General features: G+C 44.1%; 1 protein-coding gene across 1 annotated transcript in view; it reads left to right on the forward strand.

Annotated features, from left to right (window-relative positions):
* AFG3L2 (AFG3 like matrix AAA peptidase subunit 2) overlaps nucleotides 1-22969 on the forward strand; it is an 84802-nt gene extending 61833 nt beyond the window's left edge. Inside the window, exons 13-17 of the mRNA XM_082258303.1 lie at nucleotides 4759-4869; nucleotides 14016-14131; nucleotides 21047-21247; nucleotides 21595-21789; nucleotides 22497-22969. Coding sequence (XP_082114429.1) covers nucleotides 4759-4869; nucleotides 14016-14131; nucleotides 21047-21247; nucleotides 21595-21789; nucleotides 22497-22739 — 866 coding nt within the window. The 3' untranslated portion in view covers nucleotides 22740-22969. The remainder of the gene's footprint in view (nucleotides 1-4758; nucleotides 4870-14015; nucleotides 14132-21046; nucleotides 21248-21594; nucleotides 21790-22496) is intronic.
* Nucleotides 22970-23824: the final 855 nt, after the last annotated feature.

Raw genomic sequence — 23824 nt, forward strand, 5'->3', positions numbered from 1 at the left:
TTTTGACAGAATTGTTGCTATAGATTGGGTACGACCAAAATGTCCCTTTGTGGTCCCTAAGCTATTTGCAATGCGGTACCCCTATGAGAAGTCCCGTCCTAAAAAGTGTACTGTTTGGGTGGTGGACCATGATTCCCGGTGAAGAGCCTCCGGCCTTTAAAGACCGGGCTCACAGGAAGGCGGAGGCTGTGGCCCGCAATATGTAGGCTGGTATTCACCATTGCCCTGGTGTCACAAACTCTGACCGAGTGGGCTAAGCTTTTACGCTGTGACCCTGGAGGGGGAGCAGCTCCCTTCTGCCTTTGTTGAGCTGGCGGACCAGTTGATCCAGGGGCTGCAGTTTGTCTGTGATGCATCTTTGGATGCGGCTCCCCTGTTTCGGGTCTCTGTTTCAACAGTGGTTCTTTGGCATATTTTTTGGCTCAAATGCTGGTCTGCAGGCAAGGCTTCAAAAAAGGCTTTGATTGATCTTCCCTTTAAGGAGATCGCCTGTTTGGAGCTACCCTGGATGACATCATTAACTCACAGGGGGAAGAGTACCTTTCTTCCACAGGCTAGTAAGGTCAAGGACTCTCGTCGTAGACGTGGGCCAGCTTTCTCAGCTCATAAGAAGTTTTTTCGTCCCTCAGGGGCGACTGACAAGGGATCAAAGCCTTTCAGGACCTCCTCTGGTGGATCCAAGCGAACTTGGTCTGGCAAGTCGAGAGTGGGCTTCTCCAGGTACACGGACAAGGCTCCTTCAGAATGAAGGTGCACCCTCACCCGTATCTGGGGTGGGGGCACGTCTTTGCTGGTTTCCGGACATGTGGACTTCCCTGGTACAAGACATGTGGGTCCATGAAGTCTTACAGCCTGGGGACAAGATCGAGTTTCGCTCTTACCCTCCGAAAAGGTTCTTTCCTTCCAACGTTTGCCTGTCCCCGGACCGCTTACAGAGTCTTTTTGGGGCGGTGCAAGACCTGTTACTTCAAGGAGTGATTGTCCCGGTTCGACATCGGAACCTTTTATATGGGTTTTACTCAAACCTCAAAATGCTGAACTGCTTTGTGCGGATGCAGAAGTTCAGAATGGAATCTATTTGCACGGTGGTGGCATCTCTTCATCAGGGGGATTTTCTTGCCACTATCAACATCAAGGACGCTTTCCTTCACATTTCAATATGTGCCGGTCACCAGCGCTTCCTCCGCTTTGCCGTGGGAGAGGAGCATCATCAATTTGTGGAGTTACCCTTTGGTCACACCTCTGCTCCTCGGGTCTTCACAAAAATGTTGACCCCGGTGTAGTATTGTTAGTGGGGGATCGTGGTACTGGGCTACTTGGACGACCTTCTTTTGTGAGCGAAGTCTCCTACTGCTCTGGTGGAAAACCTGGAGATCACCGTATGAACTCTGAGGGTGTTCGGCTGAATTCTGAATTTTCAGAAGTCTGCTCTGGTTCCGGCCACAAAGCTGGACTATCTGGGTCTGGCTCTGGACTCGGCCTTAGCCAGAGTGCTTCTCCAGAAACTGCAGACTTTCAATTCATCTCCTGCTGTCCAGCAGATGGTCATCACTCCGGACTTGCATGCGGGTGCTGACCCTGATGGTGTCTACCTTCGAGGCGGTTCCGTTTTGCACAGTTCCATACGAGGTCCCTGCAAAGGGAGATTCTGTGCAAATTGGACAAGAATCCTCAGTCTCTTGACAAAAATCCTCAGTCTCTGGACAATCCAGGCTGAGCCATGGAACAAAAGGGTTCCTGATATGGTGGCTTCGTTCTTCGGTGCTTCAGCTGGGAAAACCCTTCCTCCCCTTGTATTGGACAGTGGTCCCCACGGATAGGTGCCTGCCTGTCCGGGTGGGAAGGAGTCCTCGCCAAAAATTCTGCTCAAGGGGTCTGGACACTGGAAGAGTCCAGACTAACAATCAATGACCTGGAACTCTGATCAGAGTGTGCCTGAAACATTGGACAGATTGTCTTCAGGGATGTCCAGTGCACATTCAATTGGACAAAGAAATGGCCTTTGTTAATGTCAATCACCAGGAGGGCACCAGAAGTTTTCTGGCAGCAATGGAGGTAGCCGGCATTCTAAGGTGGGCAGACCGTTTAGTTTCAGTCCTCTCCGCCGTGCACATTCAAGGGATGGAAAACTAGCAGACGGATTACCTCAGTCAGCAGGCGTTGGACCAAAGGGAGTGGTCCCTTCATCCAGACGGGTTTCATCAGTTGTGTCTCCGGTGGGGCATCCCCGAGACGAATCTGTTGGCATCTTGGCTCAACAGAAAGGTACAGAGGTTTGTGGCACGGTCATGGGATCCTCTGGCGGACGCCACAGATGCGCTGGTGGCTGAAGGGATTCCCGTCATCTTAGTGGCCCCGCCGGGCTTGGTACACTGATCTAGTGCGGCCAATCTTCCATCCTGCTTTAGTCGCTGGCTTTGACGGCTTGGCTGTTGAACATCAGATGCTGAAGAATAAAGGTTTGTCTGAGTCGGTGATTCCAACGCTGTTAAAAGCTAGAAAATCTACTTCTAGGAAGATCTGCCATCGTATGGGGAAGACGTACATCGCGTGTTATGAGTATCTTGGGGTTCATCTTTTTCGGTGGCTCGGACCTTGATCTTCCTTCTACGGGGGGTTGAACAGAAAGTGGCCTTGAGTACTATCAAGAGCCATGTGTCGGCCTTGGCAGTCTTCTTTCAGTGGCCCTTGGCCACACATTCCCTGGTGCGTACTATTTCTTCAGGGAGTTCGGCAGTTAGCTCCTTCAGTCCAGTCTCTGTTGCTGCCTTGGGACCTCCAATTTGGTGCTCTTAGTCCTCCAGAAGCCACCTTTTGAAAATCTTCGGAAGATTCCTCTGCTTACGCTGTCTCAGAAGGTGGCCTTTTTGGTGGCCATCACTTCTGCATGCAGGGTATGGAATTGGCTCAGAGATAAGGTGGTTCTTCACCTCTGTCCGTCGTTCCTTCCAAAGGTTGTTTCTGAATTTCATTTGAATCCAAACATTGTGTTGCCTTCCCTGTGCTCCAGGGCAAAACATTCGAAGGAATTTGCTTTGCATGCTTTGGATGTGGTCCAGGCAATGAGGGTGTAGCTGGCGTCTTTTAGGAAGTCAGACTCGCTATTTGTGCTTGCAGATGGGCCTCGGAAAGGGTTGTCCGCTTCCTCTGTGACCATTTCCAGATGGATCTGACAGAGGGTGTTTCAGGCCTATTCCATCAAAAGTCAGGTTCCTCGTTTCCCTGTTAAGGCGCACTTTACGTGGGCGCTCAGTGCCTCCTGGGCCTTTCATCATCAGGCATCATAGATGCAGGTTTGCAAGGCGACCACCTGGGTGTCAGTGCACACTTTTCCAAAGTTCTATAAAGTGGATGTGTTGGCATCTGCGGATGCTTCTTTTGGCCGCAAGGTTTTTAAGGCTGCTGTTTAGAGGACCTGGTCCTCTGAGGGTGTATTTTTTTTTTTCAGGTGGGCTCCAGTTGTTTTGGTTGAGCTCCTGTTTACCTGGTTGGCTATAGTTTAGCCTAGGGAATTTATTTTTCACTCTTCCCACTCCTCATGTTTAAAACTGCTTTGGGACGTCCCAATGGTTAAGATCAGGAGCTGTGTCCATCAATGAATGAAGGCGAAAATGGGATTTTTGACTTAGCGTAAAATCTATTTCTCTGATGTTAATTGACAGACACAGCACCCACCCCTCTGTGGAGTTGTAATTCTTCTGACACAGCTTGTAACAAAACTGAGTACCTATAGCAGAGAAAGGGAATATACCCACTGAGACTGCCCATAGGTGTAGTCAGACTATTTTTCTGCCTAGTGTCCTACTCCTGTAGGGGGCAGTATGAAGATCAGGAGCTGTGTCCGTCAATGAACATCATAGAAATGGATTTTATGGTAAGTCAAAAATCCCTTTTTTTTTTTTTTTTTTTTTTTTATTGTATTTTTTTATCAACTGTACATTTCATTTTTTTTTTTTTTTTTTTATCAACCTTATTGCTATCACAAGGGATGAATAACATCCCTTGTGATAGCATGGGCCAGGACAGCTCTTTATAGAGAGATCTGGGGTCTTTTAGACGCCTTCTCTTTTCTGGCCTCCAAAGCATCTGATCAAACCAAGATGAGTTTGATCAGGTCTTGTACAAGCTGGTAATGGCTTGTAAATAAACCGAAATCAGAAGTGACAAAATCCTTGTGACTTACGGCTTCTGATATCACACAGTGTGAGAACAACGTAGGTTCCCCTCATTGTGTGCAGGGAAGCTGATGTTGCCGGTCGCATCAGTACCTGGCTCCCCAATGGTTTGAGAGAGCTTAGTAAAGGCGGGGAGGACCCCCTTTCTGCCACCTGTAAATAATGATTGAGCAGCTTTATACCCGCTTGGATCACTTTTGCCATATAGGGAATCCCACCTATATACAGTCCACTGGAGGAAAGTGATTAATGCACCCAGAGCACTTTCCTCCTTACCCGCACTTAGTACATCACGTTTCCTTAATACAGCAGAGAGAATTCTGTGATTGGAGGAGATGCATGTCATGTGACCAGGCTGTCCTCTTGGCTGCTTTCATTTTTTTTTCTTTTTTTACTGCACTTACTATGCTTATTACAAAGTTATATCTTTGGTTAAATGATATCTTAAGTACAAAAGTAATGGGTATTTCTAAAAATATTACTGTGTGCCATGTACTAGTGTTAGCCATTACAAACTAGTGTTAAATTGCTGAACCTTACCAGAACTGCAATGTGTTCAATTGTTACTTTTCTCAATACACAGGAGCAGATATAGCAAATGTGTGTAATGAAGCTGCTCTTATAGCTGCCAGACACCTTTCAGATGCTATAAACCCAAAACACTTTGAGCAAGCAATCGAGAGAGTGATAGGAGGTAAGTGGCTTTACACTGGGACTTGCCATATCCTTCTGATAAGTACATTTTCTTTTCTTTTGGAAATTGGTGCAAATGACAATTTACTATTAGTCATACTAGCTAGATTTCCTCAGCTGGGGGTCTTTGAGCAGTTATTTCATAACCATGGCTCGCATAACTGCCAGGCAAACAGCATTTCCATTAATGTGAGGTAAGTGATTGCAGCTTTTTTAGGTTTCTCAAATGATAAGTTACCATTTTATTTAACCAACATATTTTTCTCTTTCATTCAATAAGGGACAAAGGAACTCTGAAACATTCTGGGTATACCGCCATCTGCAGAAATGGACACTGGCAAACAAAAAAAATAAATAGGCCAGCCCTGGGTAAAATCCCGATTACTACCAGCATGCCTCAGTTTTTTTTTTTTTAATTGTATCCTAGGATGAAGGACTCTATATTTAGGAGAGTATGATGCACTTCAAACAGCCTCTCAACCTTCCAGATAAGTGCTGCAATGATTTACCACAAAGTTTCTGTTCTTATTCCAGAAATCAGTAGCACATAATCTACTCAAACATAAGAATTTTATTAGTCACGTAATAACCAGGTCTCCCCACTTTTGCAGCTATCCGACAAAGTTATCCTCAAGCTTGGCTTTTTAGTCACACCATATCCAGTGAGCTTCACTTTTCTGCCCTGGATAAATGCAGGTCCCTGCAAAGTCACAGAGAAAATGTGCCACGTTCACACTACAACACACATTAACACATACTGTATATGCAAGGCAATGCACAATACTGCAAATGCATTTTAGTGTATTATGGTGTGAAAGAACCCTTAGACATTCAAAGCAGTCTGACCCTGCTGGATTGGACATTGCAGGGTGAGCCTGGAACTGACCCTTCCGGTATTGGTCTCTGCTTGAACACTTTCCAGACTGATCCTGGTTATGTTTGCTGCAGAGTTCTTTCCAGTTCGAGCCAAAGTCATTGCAGTGTGCCTTCCCTGTCTCTGAAGACTCACTCTTGTTAGTAGGCTGTTTGGGTCAGGCACTCCTCCATTTTTATTAGTCGCTAGATTCTAAACTTGATTTTGCTAGGAGAAGCTGACTGGAAGCGCTTTCTATGGCCGTGTTTTCTTTAGCAAGCTCTGCTTTACACTCGGTTCAGGCATTTTTACTCTGTCAAGTCATTGCTAAATGGTCCAAATCCCAATAAACAGAATCTGATTGATGCTGACATTGACCAACAAATCATTGATTGCATGGATCAGATATCTCTGGCTCTATAAAGTTTTGCTGTGATGGGTTGTGAGAAACCTCCATTCTTCTGTCTATTAGTCTCTTGTCTGCAGTTGCGTGCAGGGATCTTTGGCTGAAGTGCTGGGCTGCAGAACTCTCTTGAAAGAAGTGTTTGCACAAGATGGCCTTCGAGGTACAACATCTTATAGGGTCAACTCTGGATGTAATCAAGGACGATAGCAGGGCAAGAAAACATATCTTCCTCAATGGAAAAATCCTAAGGAGCATATGTACAAGTAATCTCCATCATTTACTTCCAAGAATCATATCTTTATTTTTTACTTTGTCCTCTACTTGCCCCCAAGCTTGGCTCTAAAACCTATCCAAGTGCAGCAATAACCCCTTACTAAAACATTCTGTAAATTCATTGAATGCATAAAATTGTATCAATCAAATATTATAACAAAACAAGTTCCATATAAACACAGTGATCATGCAGAACTTCAGTGAATTACCTCTTTTGAAGTGCTCTTGCATGTGCCAAATGAGGTGAAACAATGTATAAAATAACCAATTACCGTATATTTTTTTTAACGCATCTTCAAAGTGCTGGATACAGACAACATGTGGGCTGCTCCCTTCCAAAATATTTTACTTATTACCAACATTTTAGGCTCCTTACCATCTAACAGTGATCAAATGTGCTTATGGTGTAGGGCAGTCGGCATCCACAGAGAGCAGGACAGGCAGATCGCTCAATACCACTAAGATCGTCCAGGAATTGCTCAGTACAGTATATACCACATGTAAGGGTCAAAATAAGAAAAGACCCTTCCAATAGCATAAAAGCATATAAAATCCTTTATTAATAAAAGTAAGGAAAACTCAAATTGTGCAAGATGAAAAACAAAAAATTGGGATCTAGCCATGTTAGACATTGGCCAACACATGCGTCATCAGCTCCCAACATACACATTTTGTCACACGTGACTTCATTGGGGGATAATTTTTGATTTGATACGATTATATGCATTCAATTAATTTACACGGTGCTTTTAATAATAAGGGGTTAGCACTGCACTTTTTGTGTTGGATAGCTTGTAGTACTTGGTGTTAGTGTACAGTGCTAGTGGCTTTTCCTTTGCACCTGAGCACAATTTATGAAATTAGGGTTTTGGCTCTACAACCACCACAAAACCTGACATTTAAATTCTTCTAAATCCACGAACGAGCCCTTCTCAGCAGAGGGGAGATATCTATTGGTCCCTGCTACATAATGTTTATGCTGCAATCTGATCAAGGTTACCAAGCCCAAAGGGGGCATTTGCCCCATCTTAGCTATATTGAAAAGACACCCTACCTCCATGCTCAAATGCACTCTAGGGATGCCAGTCTTGAACAACCTGGCTTCTGTACACCTCCAAATTGCAAAGGCTTGAGTCCACTTATGATCCTTAGTAATGCTTTATTCAAAAAATCGTATAAAATGATCAGCAATCTTGGGCATCCATGTGAATGAGACGCTAATGCATTTCAGCCAAATCCTAATCATAGCTAACTAGTTGTTTCCACTCCTTTTCAAACACAGCCATGTGTACAGGAAATCGACATCTTAGCCGCACCTTTTCCATTTATAATTAAACAGGCTTCTCCATGCAACGCAATCATGTTCAAAGGTCCAGGATCAAACTTTAACAATCATAATCAATCTGTATATACAAAAGTATATTACACAAACATGCATGTAAAATGATACAAAAAAGCACTAGTATTAAATATTTCTCCCAGAAATGCAAAAGTATAAGCAAAGGGGCAAAGAAAAAAGGTGAGCAAAAGAAAGGGGAAAAAAAGAGAAAATGAAGTAGGGGAAACAGAAAAAATAATATAAAGTATTATGGTAATTAATACCCTTCCTCCATTTTGTATATACTTATGTACTGTACAAATATCTGACCAACAAATAGACAGTATCCATATTAAAAGAGGAGAACAATACCCCTGGAGTCCCCTAGGGATACTAAAGATCTCCTGAGAAAAGGAAGACACCCCCAGGGTTTTTTTTAGCAGCAAATATCAATATAACTATAGGTGTATAAAACTGTGTATAAAAATATTAATCTTTATTGAAAAAAAAAGATTTCATAATAAAAAAACCTTTTAAAATACAAAAGCGTAAGATATGAGCTCTGGTTACAGAAACTGGATAAATCATGTCAATTATCACACATAGCTACAAGCAAAGGATGGTGTCACAAGATCATCACATACAAATAGGAGGGACCCCAACACGTTTCGACCTCTACTGTAAGGTCTTCCTCAGGGGGTATGTGATGTCCTATGGGTGATATGTAGCTAATAACCAGAAACCATTTCCATGACTAAACAGATCCTCCCAAAGGAGAGAGGGTTTCTCCCATATTCCCACAAAAAAGGCAGGTATGGTGCACACCGGCCTGCAAGGAGTCACACCTGAGGCTCACCATGGCGGGACAGAACACCTGTCTATATTGCAAAGATCCTGATAGTATCCAGTAAAATTCACAAGATATTATAGGTGGTTGATGAGGACACGCTCCCCACACTCCCACCCTATCTATAATATCTTGTGAATTTTCACTGGATACTATCAGTGTCTTTACAATATAGACAGGTGTTCTGTCCCCGCATGGTGAGCCTCAGGTGTGACTCCTTGCAGGCCGGTGTGCACCATACCTGCCTTTTCTCTCCTTTGGGAGGATCTGTTTAGCCATGGAAGTAGTTTCTGGTTATTCGCTACATATCACCCATAGGACATCACATACCCCCCGAGGAAGACCTTACAGTAGAGGTCAAAACGCGTTGGGGTCCCTCCTATTTGGATGTGATGATCTTGTGACACCATCCTTTGCTTGTAGCTATGTGTGATAATTGACATGATTTATCCAGTTTCTGTAACCAGAGCTCATATCTTGCGCTTTTGTATTTTAAAAGGTTTTTTATTATGAAATATTTTTTTCAATAAAGATTAATATTTTTATACACCTATAGTTATATTCATATTTGCTGCTAAAAAAACCCATGGGGGTTTCTTCCTTTTCTCTTTCGACATACTGGGGTGTGCAGCCTCTCCATATCATGTGTTGCCTTTCTTAGCTACCAAAGATCTCCTCACCTGGAACATGTCTAGGGGAAAAAGAAAAAAAGATAGAGGAAACAAACCATGAAAACCTATTACAAAAAACTATATAAAAGGTTAAATTCTATTTGCTCATACATTTATTGTTACCCTAGGAAGGCAAGAGAACCCCACATCCACGGTCTTTTCAGATGCCTGGAAATCTTTCATCCTGGTGCCAGGGTGCAAGAAGTGATGTCTCAGGGTTTACAGTGTCGAGTTTTGTTTCCTGCCTTCTCCTTGCTTTCTAACCTCCCATCACCCTGTATCACCTTGTTGTCTTGCCAATCTTCATTGGGTGGTCTCTGAACTCTTCATCCAAGGTTTTTAGGATTTTCCTCCAACTTGTTTACTGCTCTCAAGACCAAAGGGGGGCATTTGCCCCATCTTAGACCTCAAAGCTCTAAATGCTTACATTCAATTCTAAAAATTCTGAATGGAATAAACCATTCAAGTGAACATTTCTGCATTTTTCTAATGCCAGCTTTAGGCATAAGGTCTTCAGGCAGGTCTTTTAGCTTGTTCTTGTTTCTTGGTGGGCCTATTTTTGGCTGTTTTTTTTCTTTTTTTCAACCCTTCATTTGAACAGTTTGTGGGTGCTCCAAATGTTTTAGATTTCAATGTCCATAAATGGGTAAGAGGGGAAAATTTAGGATTGGGGGAAATCAATTGAGTGACACGGGACCCACTGTTCTGTGTTTCTAACCATGCTTTTGGCACTACCTCAATAATAAACCGAAGAATGCTGATAGCAGGAGGGAATATATCCAGGGTACCCCACATTTTTCTTTTTCGTTTGCCCATGTACCTTACTCTTGTAGGCTGCAGTATAACCCAAAGGGTCCAAGATTCCTGTGTGTCTCGAAGTACTCTGAGAAAGCAATTTTATTTTTTCTTACCTGTGGAAAGGCAAACAAGAAGCTGTAATGCGGATGATATAGTAAGTCTCTTCCGCATTAAAAATCCTGTCTGATCAGAATTTTTTTTTTTTTAGTCCCCTAATGTTCCACTTTAAAATTACATTTCTCCAAGAACTGCTCTATGCTTTTTCATGATAGGTAGCAGCTAGATAATAACAAAAGACAAGTAAATTATGAGGGTGGATTAGAAAGGTTCCTATCTTCCTCACCAGAGGGCAGAACGAATACACATGATTTTAAATAGGGAAAGGCAGTAAAGCGTTCATTGTATGTGTTTAAATTTAGATATATGTTCAGTAAGGTGGAGGCGGGCATGTGATTTAAATATGTCTCACTCTGTAAGGTTATCAGAGGTACCGTCATTGATCGCAAAAAACGACTCCCATTCTGCAGCCAAGGCATCGAAATCTGGAATTATTGACAACCAGAAGGGATTCAACCGGCAATTAAAAGTAGGGGGCCTGGAAAGGGCCTCCATAGTTAGCCAGTAGGGGGCATGGTCTGATAGAAACCCGCCGCCTTTAACTTAGGGGTAAGATAGGACGAGACAAATATGTAATCTGTGCATGGGAGGTGGAGAAGCAGGAGTAAGCCTTCCTATCTGGATATAGGTGTCGCCATGAGTCTACAAGCGATACATCTGACATGAGGCGACCAAACCGGGTCACACGGCCTGGTGACTGTATAGGGGGGGAGGTCCCTGGTAAGTTTATCTAGCTCGGGATCGGTTATCATGTTAAAGTCCCCCAACCAAATACCAGGGACAGAGGGGTGCTTAGCCATGAAACCGAACCCGCTACTGAGGACATTAGCATTGTAAGGCGGTGTTGCATAGTAAGCTAACAGGAGGATAGGGGTACCAGATATGGTGGCAGAAAGAAATACAAACCTGCCCTGGGGGTCCGTCTCCACCGAGCATATCTCAAAGGGGAGTGTCTTGGCAATCAATACAGAAACACCTTGGGAATAACTAGTATGTGCTGCATGGTAGGACCAGCCAACCCAGGGTTTCCTAAGAGCACGGACCAGGGATCCAGTGGCGTGGGTCTCAACCAGGACAATTATGTCCGCAGATTGGGTTTTCAAAAAGGAGAAAATAGCCTTACATTTAAGCTTATCCCCAATGCCACAGACATTCCATAGTAAAAATTTCAAGGGGGCCATAAGGAGAGGTGGGGAGAAAAAGAGAGCCCAGCGGAGACAAAACCCCCCCCCCCCAGAGACAATAGGTGCAGGTATAGCAAAAAAAAAAAAAAAACAATAACATAGGCAATACAGAGCATCACGAAGGAGCATAAAGCATATACAACCAGATCCATAGCAGCGTTGTAGAAAGTAAAATAGTGCTAAAATAAAAAAACCCTAACCCACCCGGCTCTACACAAACCCCAACCTGTGTGAGCATAGATCCCAAAACATTCAAGTATACCAACAAAGTAGATCAGTCTCCAGCCAGAAGTCAGGGCCAGGGGAACATGCCCCGACGACGGCTGGGGCACCACACATAATGAAAAAGCCCATATAAACAGTGGTACACTGCAAATGTGGTACTCCTCTGAAGAACGATGGAGCGTGAGGGACACAACCATCTCCCCGCTCCCATGGGAATAGACATCCAGGAGCTGAGCAGATAGTTCAAGGTAGCTTTGTGGCGACCCAGGGATGGGCCATAGGTAATTGGTATCCAAAAGTCAATGTTCAAAACTGGTAAGGAGTCAACAAAATAAAGGCAGAAAACCAGTGTGTAATACAAAAAATGGCATATCCAACATCAGGGCAGCAGCTCTTCCGCAGCTAGCCTCAGGCAAGAAGGGGTGTATGGGTGTCAGAGTAGTGGAGTGGAGGTGACAAAGAGAGAACTGCAGGGGCAAAGAGTACTCACAGCTCAGGTAGGATTCAGTCTATCCAGCCACTCTATGGCGGCCTCCGGCTCCTCAAAGTGCACCCGATCCTCTCCCACAAGCCGGAGACGAGCTGGAAACATAGCATATTTCAAGTGGCATGTCCGTGTCCATTGTATGTGTGCTTGGTTTCATTGTGATACGTGCGTTCTTTACGCCACTGCGGAAACTTAATCACAGCCTATTCACTACATTTTTGAATATGACTTTTGACCGCTGATCAACGAGGTGTGCGTTTCCATGCATCTTCTGACTTGCTAGACCCATGAAATCAAATCTGTTCGTTAAGTTTGCAGGATTGCCTTGAAAATGTACTTGCAAGTAAGTCAGATGATGTCTGGAAAAGCACACGTTGTTAATCAGCAGTTAAAATCTATTTTTCAAAATAGTGTTGTGTTATAGGCTGTGTTTCAGTTTCTGCAGCAGCATAAATAACGCATGTTACCACAGTAAAACCAAGCACACATACAAGGGACACTTTACTGCCTTTCCTTATTCTAAATTCTGCCCTCTGGTGATGAGGCTAATAGTTTTAATGCACCTTTTGTATATAATGATGATAAAATGATTTGTACTTTTACCCTAGGGGTATACATGGTTGGTGCTTTGCTTGACAGGCTAGAGTTGGCACATTATAGCTTGCTATAATTTAAAAGTTATAAACATCCTATATGGAGGTAATCTTGGTTATAGCAATCTTCACTCTGTGCTTTATACTAGCAATTAATTTTGCTAGTGGATGTTTTCTTCAATACAATAAAGTTTCTGATGCAGACTTGCTTCCCAGCCTGCCTAGCGCTCTCTGGCAGTTAAATTTAATCTTACAGATGTGGTGGTTGCTGCCCTAGAAAGTAACAGATGCAACCTGCTCATGTGCTTGAGATGGTCATTTCCTCTCAGGATGGGTCGTAACTAGAACCTTCAGGGCCCCGGTGCAAGAAACGATGATCCTGGTGTCCTTCCCACTGATCTTGGAGTCTTTTTACTCCCATCACGGGGCCCTTTATTATGGTCCCACATGTTATGCAGCAGGCCCCTTTCCTGCCATCTTGGGTAGGGTTGCCACCTTTTCTTTAAGCCAAACCCAAACACTTTAGTGGTGCACTGCAAATTTATTATTTTTTTTTTTATATAGTATACACTTCACATATTTTGTGATTAAATTACATTTCTAATTATATGGATTTTAACACCTAAATTCCCCCCTGAGGTCTGAGTCTGCCGAGTTCCCCCCCTGAGGTCTGAGTCTGCCGAGTTCCCCCCCTGAGATCTGAGTCTGCCGAGTCCCCCCCTGACATCTGATTCTGCCGTGTCAGAGGCAGGAGAGAGAATGGAGGAAGGGTGGACATTTTAACACCATGGATGGTGTGCTCGCTCACTCCAGGAAAGAGTCTCAGGCTGGCTGCACGATCCTTCACAATCTAGTTTCCGGCTGCTGGGCTTGGAATGTTAGCAGGGCCTCTGCACACAGTAGGAGAGGGAGCGGGAGGAGCTCATCCAACACTCTCTCCTCTTCCGTTTGTGTGAGGAGAGGGGGATGGAGTGAGGGGGTGGGCTGTCGGTGCTGGGTCTTGATCAGCTTACAGCTGTAGCTGGGAACCCTGCCATGGAGCCTGAGTCGAGTCCAGGGCCCGTTTTGTGACCCTGGTAGTACTACCAGTGGGTCTTGAGCAATGTTCAGGTGTACAAGCCATGGAAAAGCCAAAAACTGAGAACTGTGAACACTTTTTCACTCTGCGTAAACGAGAACTTTGAGTCCATGAACCAGAAGTATGAAAATCGGATTTCACTTTAGGTTTAGTGACAACATGCTTGCATCAAGTCTGTGAGTCAAAGTAATAAAGCCAGAGAGCGCCAGGCAACTCGCATATTCAAAGAAGGTCAGCAATGAAGGCCTTCTATTTCTCTCCGTACAGGTTTCCTTTAATTATAATGTTTATGTGCAGGTTTGGAAAAAAAGACTCAGGTTCTCCAGCCGGAAGAAAAGAAGACTGTGGCTTATCATGAGGCTGGGCATGCTGTGGCAGGGTGGTTTCTGGAACATGCAGATCCTCTGTTAAAGGTAAACCACACTGCCTGACTGAGCTGTAGCCACAGGCATTCACAACTTACCGCACTTAGACTCTTTAGGCTTGTTGGTGTGCTTTTTCTGAGCTAAAACGCACCTTTCAATAGCAACAAAGCCACATGAAAAATTGTCCCCTTTAATTCCTCTGTAACTGTTCACATCACTGCACTGCGGGTGTGCTGTGGATTAAAAGGTCCTGCATGCTGCATCTTTGGTGCCTTTTTTCAAAAGTGCACCAAAAACACACCTTCTATTATAGTCAATAGAAATGCAAAGCGGTATGTTTTTTTTGGTGCATTTTTTGAGTCACATGTCCATTTTTTTTTGGATGAAAATGCATGCAAAACACATCTGAAATATATATGTGTAGTGTTAAATTTTACCACCACGCATTAAAAATGATGATGCGCAATTTTGAAAACCGCATACCACGCTTTTAAGCACACCAGTGTAAACTGACCCTTCATGTGGTCATAAAGGATAAGTTCACTTTTTTGAAAAAAATAATAAATGCACATTTCTCTTTTAATCATCAACGGACACAGCGCTCCATAAATCATAACTACTAGGTTATATTGCCTCTTCTAGGAGTAGGACTAGGCAGAACAAAAACGCCTGGCTACGACCATGAGCCGTCCTCCGCTTGGTATATAACCCCCCTCTCTGCTCTAGGTAATCAGTTTTAATCTGTCTAGTCAGGAGTAAGGACCTAGGTTAATGGCTGGGATCTCTGGGACCTAGGCTCACGGCTGGGATCTCTGGTCCTAGCATTTTTTTTCTCCTTCCTTACATCTTTTATGTTTTTTCTCTCGGGAGATCTACAATCAACTGCCAGGCTGGGTAATCTAGATCCAGTGGTCCCCCCCATCCCAGCCGGCGCATGCAGACAGAGGCTGGCCCACAAGTTAAACGTCTCACAGGGTCGCATATGACTGGGCTTGGGTCTGAGTCACAGTGGTCCCTTGTCCAACAGCTCCCCTACTTCAGTGGCGAGGATTCTGTCTGGAGCGTTACACGCACCATGGAAGGGTAAGTACAGTCCCCCCTCTCCCCTTTTGGCAGTTCTTTAGGGTGGACACGGATAACCTTCAGGGACGGTTGGATCTACCTGCAGGTTCCCTCCTCCCATCTTTAAAAATCCCTCAGTGAGCTGGGCTTCCCCCACTCCTTTTCCTCTGTCTGGACCTGGAATCTGGTGGGGGCCTTAGGGCAGAGGATGCAGCAGAGACCCCTGGGGTCTCCCACACTATCCCCACTCTGTAAGGGTCCTGGGATAGTGCGTCCTGCCCTGGTAGTCTGGAGGGGTCCCAGTGTAGAAGACCCCCAGGTGCATGCCCCACTGTTTGCAGTGTGGGTATAGTGCAGGGGGTCCCAGTGCAGAGTGCGCAGCGGAGTCTCCCCTAACGTGTGTCCTACCTTTAGGAGGGGGTCCCCTTGCAGAGGGTGCAACGTTGCAGAGGGTACAGGGAAGATCCTGGTAGCATGCTGTCGCTGATGTTGGCCTGATATCACAGGGGCCATTTTCCCTTAGTCTGGCTGGTCTCTGGTTGGCGGCCATGTTTGTGTAGCCCCATGTCACAGGGGCCATTTTCCCTTAGTCTGGCTGGTCTCCAGCTGGCGGCCATGTTTGTGTAGCCCGATAATGTCACGGGGCCATTTTCCCTTAGTCCGAGAGACGCTGGAGACGACCGAAGCCTCGTGGGGATGCCGAACCTCTTCCTCCTCAGTTTCCTCTTCCTGTGCCCAGGACATACGAATGGGGATGGTGTCCATGGTGATGCTTGGTCCGAATTCTCAGTGCTCCTCCGATCGGTAGGGTGAGTCCTTGGGGTTCCCTGTTATCTCTCTGCTGATGGGTACCCTGAGCCATGGGGGGATCCTTTAGTGGTGCCAAAAGATTGTTTTATGTACTGCAAGGTCTTCTTTCCTTCAGGGTCACATCTCCCCCACTGAACCCTTCATGGAGATGGCAGGTCCCTCGGAACCCCAGCTTCCCATGGTTGCACTGACGTTGGTCCTGCAGTCCTTAGTGTCCCGGGTGGACATGGCATTAAGGCAAAGGCCCAGGAGGAAGCTTCACCCACCTTTCCCTGCTCAGTCTCAGTCTGTCTCCTCTGATTCTGAGCCTGATGCAGCCATGGATGCAGCCCGTCCAGGGGGCTTAATATCACACCTCCAGATCCATCCGAAAGTGAGGATGATTCCTCCATGGTCGTAGCGAATTAAAAAGTGCTGGTAGACACACTTATCACTGCAGTGTGTGAGGCTTTAAAAATGGAGGATGCGGCTGATGTAGCCATGGACGTGGCTGTGTCATTTGGTACGCACAAGTCACCTCACACTCCAAAGGTGTTTCCTTATGTGCCTTATTTTGACAGGTTTTCCTGTAAGGAATGGGAACAACCAAAATTACCCTTTGTGGTCCCCAAAGGTTTTACTGTATGTTACCCTTTTCAGGAGTCTCTTTTAAAAAAGTGGACTAGTCCACCAGTAGTGGACCCTCCTGTTTCAAGGTTGAACAAAACTACCATGATCCCAGTAGAGGAATCCCTGTCCTTTAAGGACCCGGCTGACAGGAAAGCGGAGGCTGTGGCACACAGCGTGTTTACTATGGCTGGTTCAACATTGCGGCCAGTCTTTGCCTCAGCCCCGGTGTCTCAGATCCTAACTGAATGGACCAAGCTTTTGCGCCAGGGCTGTGGGAGTGAGCAGGTCCCCACTGCTTATGTTGATTTAGCAGACCAGTTGGTCCATGGGTTGCATTTTATTTGTGATGCAGCTTTGGTTTCAGCTCCTGTGCTGTCCAAATGTTCTGTTTCAGTGGTGGTGATTAGGCGTGTGCTGTGGCTTAAGAATGGGTCCGCAGACCAAGTCTATAAGAAAGCTCTCATTGATCTGCCCTTTCAAGGAGATTGCTTGTTTGAGGCTACCCTGGATAACATCCATTAAGGGTATCACAGGGGGAAGAGTACCTTCCTGCCATAGTCTAAGAAAGGGATGGAGCCTCGTCGAAGGCAGGGGCCCTCATTTTCAGCACATAGAAAACTCTTTTGTGCTTCTGGGATGGAGAATAAGGGAAATAGATCTTTCAAATTTTCCCCGGGAGGTCCCAAGCATCTTTGGTCTGGTAAGCCTAGAGCTAGCTTCCCTGGACCCTCAGGCAAGACCCCTGCAGCATGAAAGTTCTGCCCTCACCCATTATTTGGGTGGGAGGACATCTTTGCTAGTTTCCAGCCTCGTGGACCTCAGGTCCCCCCTTATCCCTGTCCAGGGAATTGATTTTACCTAGGTCTGATTCTAATTCTGACCAGGGTGGTCCTTCCTCTGTACAAACTTCAGGAACCACAGGCCATGATTTACCAGCTGCTGTCACATAGATAATTCTCTCTCCCATTTTGCATACAGGTTCTGGGTCTGGTGGTATCCAAAAGACGACAACAACAAAAGAAGGGCGCACCGACCTTGTGCATTACCACTAAAAAAGGTTTATTAAGATCCAAAGACAACACATATTATACTCATAAAACACAATGGAACCGGTCGGGGCCCAGCCATACAGTTGCTGACACCATCACATCATCCAGTACAGGGGTTCCATGGATACTTTGGAGACGACCAGTTCCATTGTGTTTTTATGTGTTCTATCCTCACTCGTTTGCGAGTATAATATGTGTTGTCTTTGGATCTTAATAAACCTTTTTTAGTGGTAATGCACAAGGTCGGTGCACCCTTCTTTTGTTGTTGTCTTTTAGTGTACTTTGGATACCCTTGGTCCAGAAGGGCAGCAAGACCTTGAGTGGTGCATACCAAGACCATATATAAAAGTATTTATCCTTCATTACACATCACCCGAGCGCATGAGAATTTTTGTTTTGGTGGTATCCACCTTCAAGACCATTCTGTTTGCACAGTCCTACATGCAGCTCCTTTTAGCAGGTTCGGCTTCACAGGAGGATACCAATGGTTCGTGGCGAGATCACGGCTTCCTCTGGCAAAGGCCACAGGCTTCCAAGGGCCACGGTATGGCCAGTATCATCCTATGTTCAGGCTTCTTCCGCAGTTTCTGCAAGGATCTTCCAATCAGTCTGGTGGCCATAAATGTCCCTTGGTGGCTTCCTCTCAAAGAAGACCAATTGTCCCAAGGGCTGATCTACCATCCTGCTTTACAGTTGCTGGTTTTAATGGCTTAGCTATTGAAAGCCAGGTACTGAGGGATAGAGGTCCGTCTGGATCAGTGATCCCTAATATGGTGAAGGCGAGGAAGTCGTCTTCCAGCAAGATACACCATTGTACATAGAAAGCGTACATTTGGTGTGAGTCATTTGGCGCTCCTCCTCGATCCTTTTCTGTGGCTCGGATCTTAACCTTTCTTCAACATGGCATTGATCAGGAGTTGGGTACCATCAAGGGCCCGGTGTCTGCCCTGGCAATCTTCATTCAGTGACCCCTAGCCAGGCACTCTTTAGTTCATACCTTCATTCAGGGGATTCGACATGTGGCTCTACCTGTATGGTCTCTTTTGCCGCCATGGGATTTAAATTTTTAGTACTTTCGGTTCTCCAGAAACCTCCATTTGAGATCATTCGTGAGATTCCTTTGCCTAAGTTATCCCAGAAGGTAACATTCTTGGTGGCTATTACCTCGGCCCGCAGGGTTTTAGAATTGGTGGCATTATTCAGAGGTCCATAGGGATAAAGTGGTCCTTCATCCCTGTCCATCATTCCTGCCCAAAGTTGTCTCTGACTTCCATTTGAATGAGGACATGGTGTTGCCTTCCTTGTGTCCAAAGCCGGCTCATCCCAAGGAATTTGCTTTGCATACCTTGGATGTGATTCGTGCGATTCAGGTGTATCTGGCAACTACTGAGTCCTTTCGGAGGTTAGACTCAGTTAGATTTTTTTGTGGTTACGGACGGACCAAGAAAAGGGCTGCCGCTTCTTTGGCTACCATCTCCAGATGGATCAAAAAGACTATGACTCAGGACTATTTTATTAATGGTCAGGTTCCAACTTTCCCTGTCACGGCGCATTCTACTCTGTGCTAAGTGCTTCTTGGGCCTTTCGTCATCCAGCATTAATATCGCAAATTTGCAAGGCAGCTGCTTGGTCGTCGGTGCTTTTGGGCGCAATGTTTTGCAGGCTGCTGTTTTAAGAGGGGCTGTTCCCTCTTGACGGGTGTTTTTTCTTTAAACCTTTATTTTTCTGACGGGGCTCCTGTGGCTCGGTTAAGGCTCCTGTGTCCTGGTTAAGGGCTCTTATGTTTGGCCTTGGGTTATTTTCCCCACCCCTCATTTTCCTTTTGGCACTGCTTTTGGACGTCCCAGTAGTTATGATTTATGGAGCGCTGTGTGCGTCGCTGAACGAAAGAGAAAATGGGATTTTTGTACTTGCCGTAAAATCCATTTCTCTGAGTTCATCGACGGACACAGCACCCACCCCTCTATGGAGTTCTGCTACTTCTAATACTGTTTGCTACTAAACTCATTACCTAGAGCAGAGAGGAGGGTTCTATACCAAGCTGAGGACAGCCCATGGGCGTAGCCAGGTGTTTTTTGTTATGCCTAGTCCTACTCCTGCAGGAGGCAATATAACCTAGTCGTTATGATTTATGGAGCGCTGTGTCCGTCAAACTCAGAGAAATGGCTTTTACGGTAAGTACAAAAATCCCATTTTTTTTTTAATTTTATTTTTTGCAGGAAAAAAAAATATACATTTAACTATTATTATTATTTTTTTTTTTTTTTTTTGGAGCCTGTAAAGCATTGCACCAGCGATCAGCAGATCGCTGGTGCCATGGAGGTCTCCTGCAGATCTGCCAGTGTATCTGCTTCCCCTTACATCCCGTACGGGCAAGCAGATACCATCTGATAGGAAGCATGAATGAACTACCACGGTGCTCCACAGCACCATGATAGTTCATTAAAAAGTAAACGCATGCTATAGGCTGGGCGGGAAGGTGTTAATCAAAAAGTGATAATCAAGTAATGGTGCTCTGTGCCACTTCAAAACACATTAAACTCTGGTGCAACATCTGTGATTTAACCTTACAGTGTCTTCCACTGTGCCTTCCAACACCTTTACACCACACTAACCAAAAGGAATTGACCCCTTTCCTCATCAACATGCAACGTCTTCAGAAGCAGATGTGCCACGTCTCTTAATTTCTTTCTGTACCTGCCATGTAATTCTGAGTTGCAGTATGAGCTACTGAAGCTAGATAAAGAACCATGGCGGAATACTGATTGGAGATATTGGTCATATTCATACCTTGAGCTGATTGGCGATTTTGACTCACTTGTAAACGCAAGGGGTCAATTCCTTCTGGTGAGTGCAGTGTAAAGGTGTTGGAAGGCACTATGTGGATGAATCACAGATGTTTAGCAGAGCTTTGGAGTGTCATCACTTGATTAAGACTGATGTTGGACTGATTACAGCATTTGAACACTATCATTGTTATTTATGTGTTTTATTTTTATAGTTTATATTTAGTTAATGTTTTTTTAGCACTGTACCCTGTGTTTTGGGGTTCCTTTTAATATATCCTTTCAGGGTGTCTAGGCACCTTGTGACAGCAGCTGACAATAGGATTTTATTTATTTATTGTAAAAAGCACAGATGTATTTGCAAGGTTTTGATTAAGGAGACATCTGCCTGTGTATGGCAAGGCTTAGTGGGGAAGAATACAACAAACAAGGACAACATTCGATTAACGCATGTGCTGTTTATGTTCACATAAAGAATTGTGTTTAACAAGTAAACTAGTTATGTAAACATGCATAGAATCATGCTTGTGTCCAAAAGATTGTGGTTTTCGTGATGACAGTAATTTGGTTTTGGAATTTGAATTTATATATTTTTGAATAATTTCTTGAGTGAACTTGTGCCCAGAAATGTTGATTCTGTCTTCCAGGTTTCTATTATACCACGAGGGAAGGGATTAGGCTATGCACAGTATTTGCCTAGAGAGCAGTATCTGTATACAAAGGAGCAGCTGCTGGATAGAATGTGCATGACACTTGGTGGCCGAGTCTCTGAAGAGATATTTTTTGGAAGGATTACAACAGGAGCACAGGACGATCTGAAAAAAGTGACACAGAGTGCCTATGCACAGGTATGCCCTCTCTGTACTTCGCACATAAAATTTAGTGCCAGTATAATGTCTACTGGGACCTTTGATAATGTATACCTAGGAAAGATAAAGCAATAGTGTTCAAACGAAACACCTTGATTGCTCCTCCTAGAATGTTTTCATTGTTGCACCGGCTTTTTATGACGTGCTTTTTAACAATCATTTTGCGTTACCTACCCAATATCTGTTTTCAACTTTGGTAAATGTTTAACCTTCAAGTATGCATCTGTTTATAAAGTCTTCTATCTTGACATGCAAAAAACAAAACCCATCTGTAATTGGAAATTAATCAAAATGTTCATGATGTGTTTTTTTTTTTTTTTGCAAAGGTTGTCCAATTCGGGATGAGTGACAAAGTTGGGCAAGTTTCTTTTGATCTCCCTCGGCAAGGTGAAATGGTGTTGGAGAAGCCTTACAGCGAGGCAACTGCGAGACTGATTGATGATGAAGTCCGTAAACTTATTAACTTTGCTTATGAGAGAACTGTGACGCTTCTGAAAGAGAAGAAATTAGATATCGAAAAGGTAGGCAGCTTACCAGAACGATTTTTTTTTTTAAGTTTATGCCATCTGGCAGATTGGGAATGGTGAAAATTGAGTATTATCTCATAATGTTTAAGGCTGGCCATAGACAGACAGAGCGATTTCCAGCAGGAAAGAAAATCGCTTGATTCCCCCCCCATCAACACAGTCAGTGTTGATAAGGGAATCCCCACCCCCTATGGGTCTATGGGTCGGTTTAAGACAGAAGAGTTAATCTTGCCTTTTGAAAAGCAGCATAGATATGACATGCTTAAATAACTTTGGTTTACCCTTTTGACTGCCAAAGGTGTGTCCTTCACAGAACTGCAATTGGAGGTGAAAACAAGTTCACGGCTGAATTGGCGTCTCTGAACGAGTTCACAGATGCTATAAACAAGGACACTGGAGTAGCAATAAAGACCTGTTTTTCCTATATGGCGTTCAATATCTAAACAAGAAACACCCCCAGTTGGTGACATGTTTTTCATTTTTAGAAGTAACCTATTATGCTGTGTTATCAAGATTATATATAACTCATTTTTGTTTTACCTGTGATCAGGGATTTCTTTTTTCCCACATTGTCCTATTTAGCTGGTGCCTCATATATGGTGATCATAGTGGTGACTTTAATGTAACATCTGTTTTATGTTTGTCTCTATTTCCTTTTTTCTTTTCTATTTTAATGACCATGATCTGTCCCAAATTTTTAGATTGCTCTCCGACTTTTAGAAAGGGAGGTGCTGGATAAAAGTGATATGGTTGAGCTTCTGGGGCAAAGACCATTTGCAGAAAAATCTACATACGAGGAATTTGTTGAAGGTACTGGTAGCTTGGATGAGGACACAACACTTCCCGAGGGTCTGAAGGACTGGAATAGAGATAGAGAAAAGGATAAAGAAGAATTAAATGATGAACAGACTGCCCGGCACATCAGTGGAGGAATGCCATTTTGAGTGGTTTATGACACATTGAATAGAGCAAATGCTGTTTTTATTTAAAAATTTGTAACTGGACTTGTTTTCACCAAAAATAAGAGCATACACTTGTATGTTAAAAACAGGATTACCAGGATGTTTCCACACTCCCAATAAAGGTCCTAAAAAGATATGCGAGTATGTGATGACCTTACCTTTCCACTATTACAAGGTAATCATTTGATAACAACATGGCCATTATATTTATTGTTAAGAAAAATAAATATGAAAAGCTGCATAAAAGTATTACAAATAGGTGTTTTAATGCTATTAAAAAACAAAAATTAGAGCTGTGCTCTATTCAGATTAGGTTTTACCTGTCCGCTTTCTGTTATTAGATCTTTCTATAGATCTGCGGCTGTTATCTAATACCTGTCATTCTAGTAAAAATATTCATATTTCTTTAATTCACAAAGAACATAGTAAAGTTATTTAAATTCTAGCCATCCAGATATGTTAATAGATACTCAGTATGGCCAAAGGGAAAAAAAGCACTTAATGGGTTGACGTGATTGAAATGATTGGAAATTAGGAAGTGTGGGTGTGGATTTTGCATCTTGTAAATAAGTGTGACTTTCTGCTGCTGTACAAATGTTTCTTGGAATAAAGATAAAAATGAATTTGTTATTATGCTGAGAAAACGCATTGCATTTTCTTGTGGAAGAAAACCTGATCTGGACCTTGGGCATACAAGGTGCACCCCACAAACGTTTCATCTGAAGACTTCAATCATACCTCTATGCACTTTTAGTGCTGATTCACACTATAGGGATGTCAGACATCGTATGTGATTCGCACTGCACTGCGATGCAAATTCAGCCATACAGATTGACTGAATTTGCATGGCATTCGGACCAAAGTTGTGCAGGACCCTTTTTTTGGTCCGCACCAGAATCGGATCGCATGAAATTCACACCTATGCGATCTGATTCTTGTTAGAATTGACAGTTCGCACTGTGATGTGTGAACTAATCTGGGGGTGTCATTAACTTTGTATTGACACTCCCAGCAGTTTCGCATATGGCAATGTGAACTGCCTGCGAGTCGGGTGCGATGTGGGAACC

This window comes from Pelophylax lessonae (genome assembly GCF_965119305.1).
Source record: "Pelophylax lessonae genome assembly, chromosome: 5".
Classification (NCBI taxonomy): domain Eukaryota; kingdom Metazoa; phylum Chordata; class Amphibia; order Anura; family Ranidae; genus Pelophylax; species Pelophylax lessonae.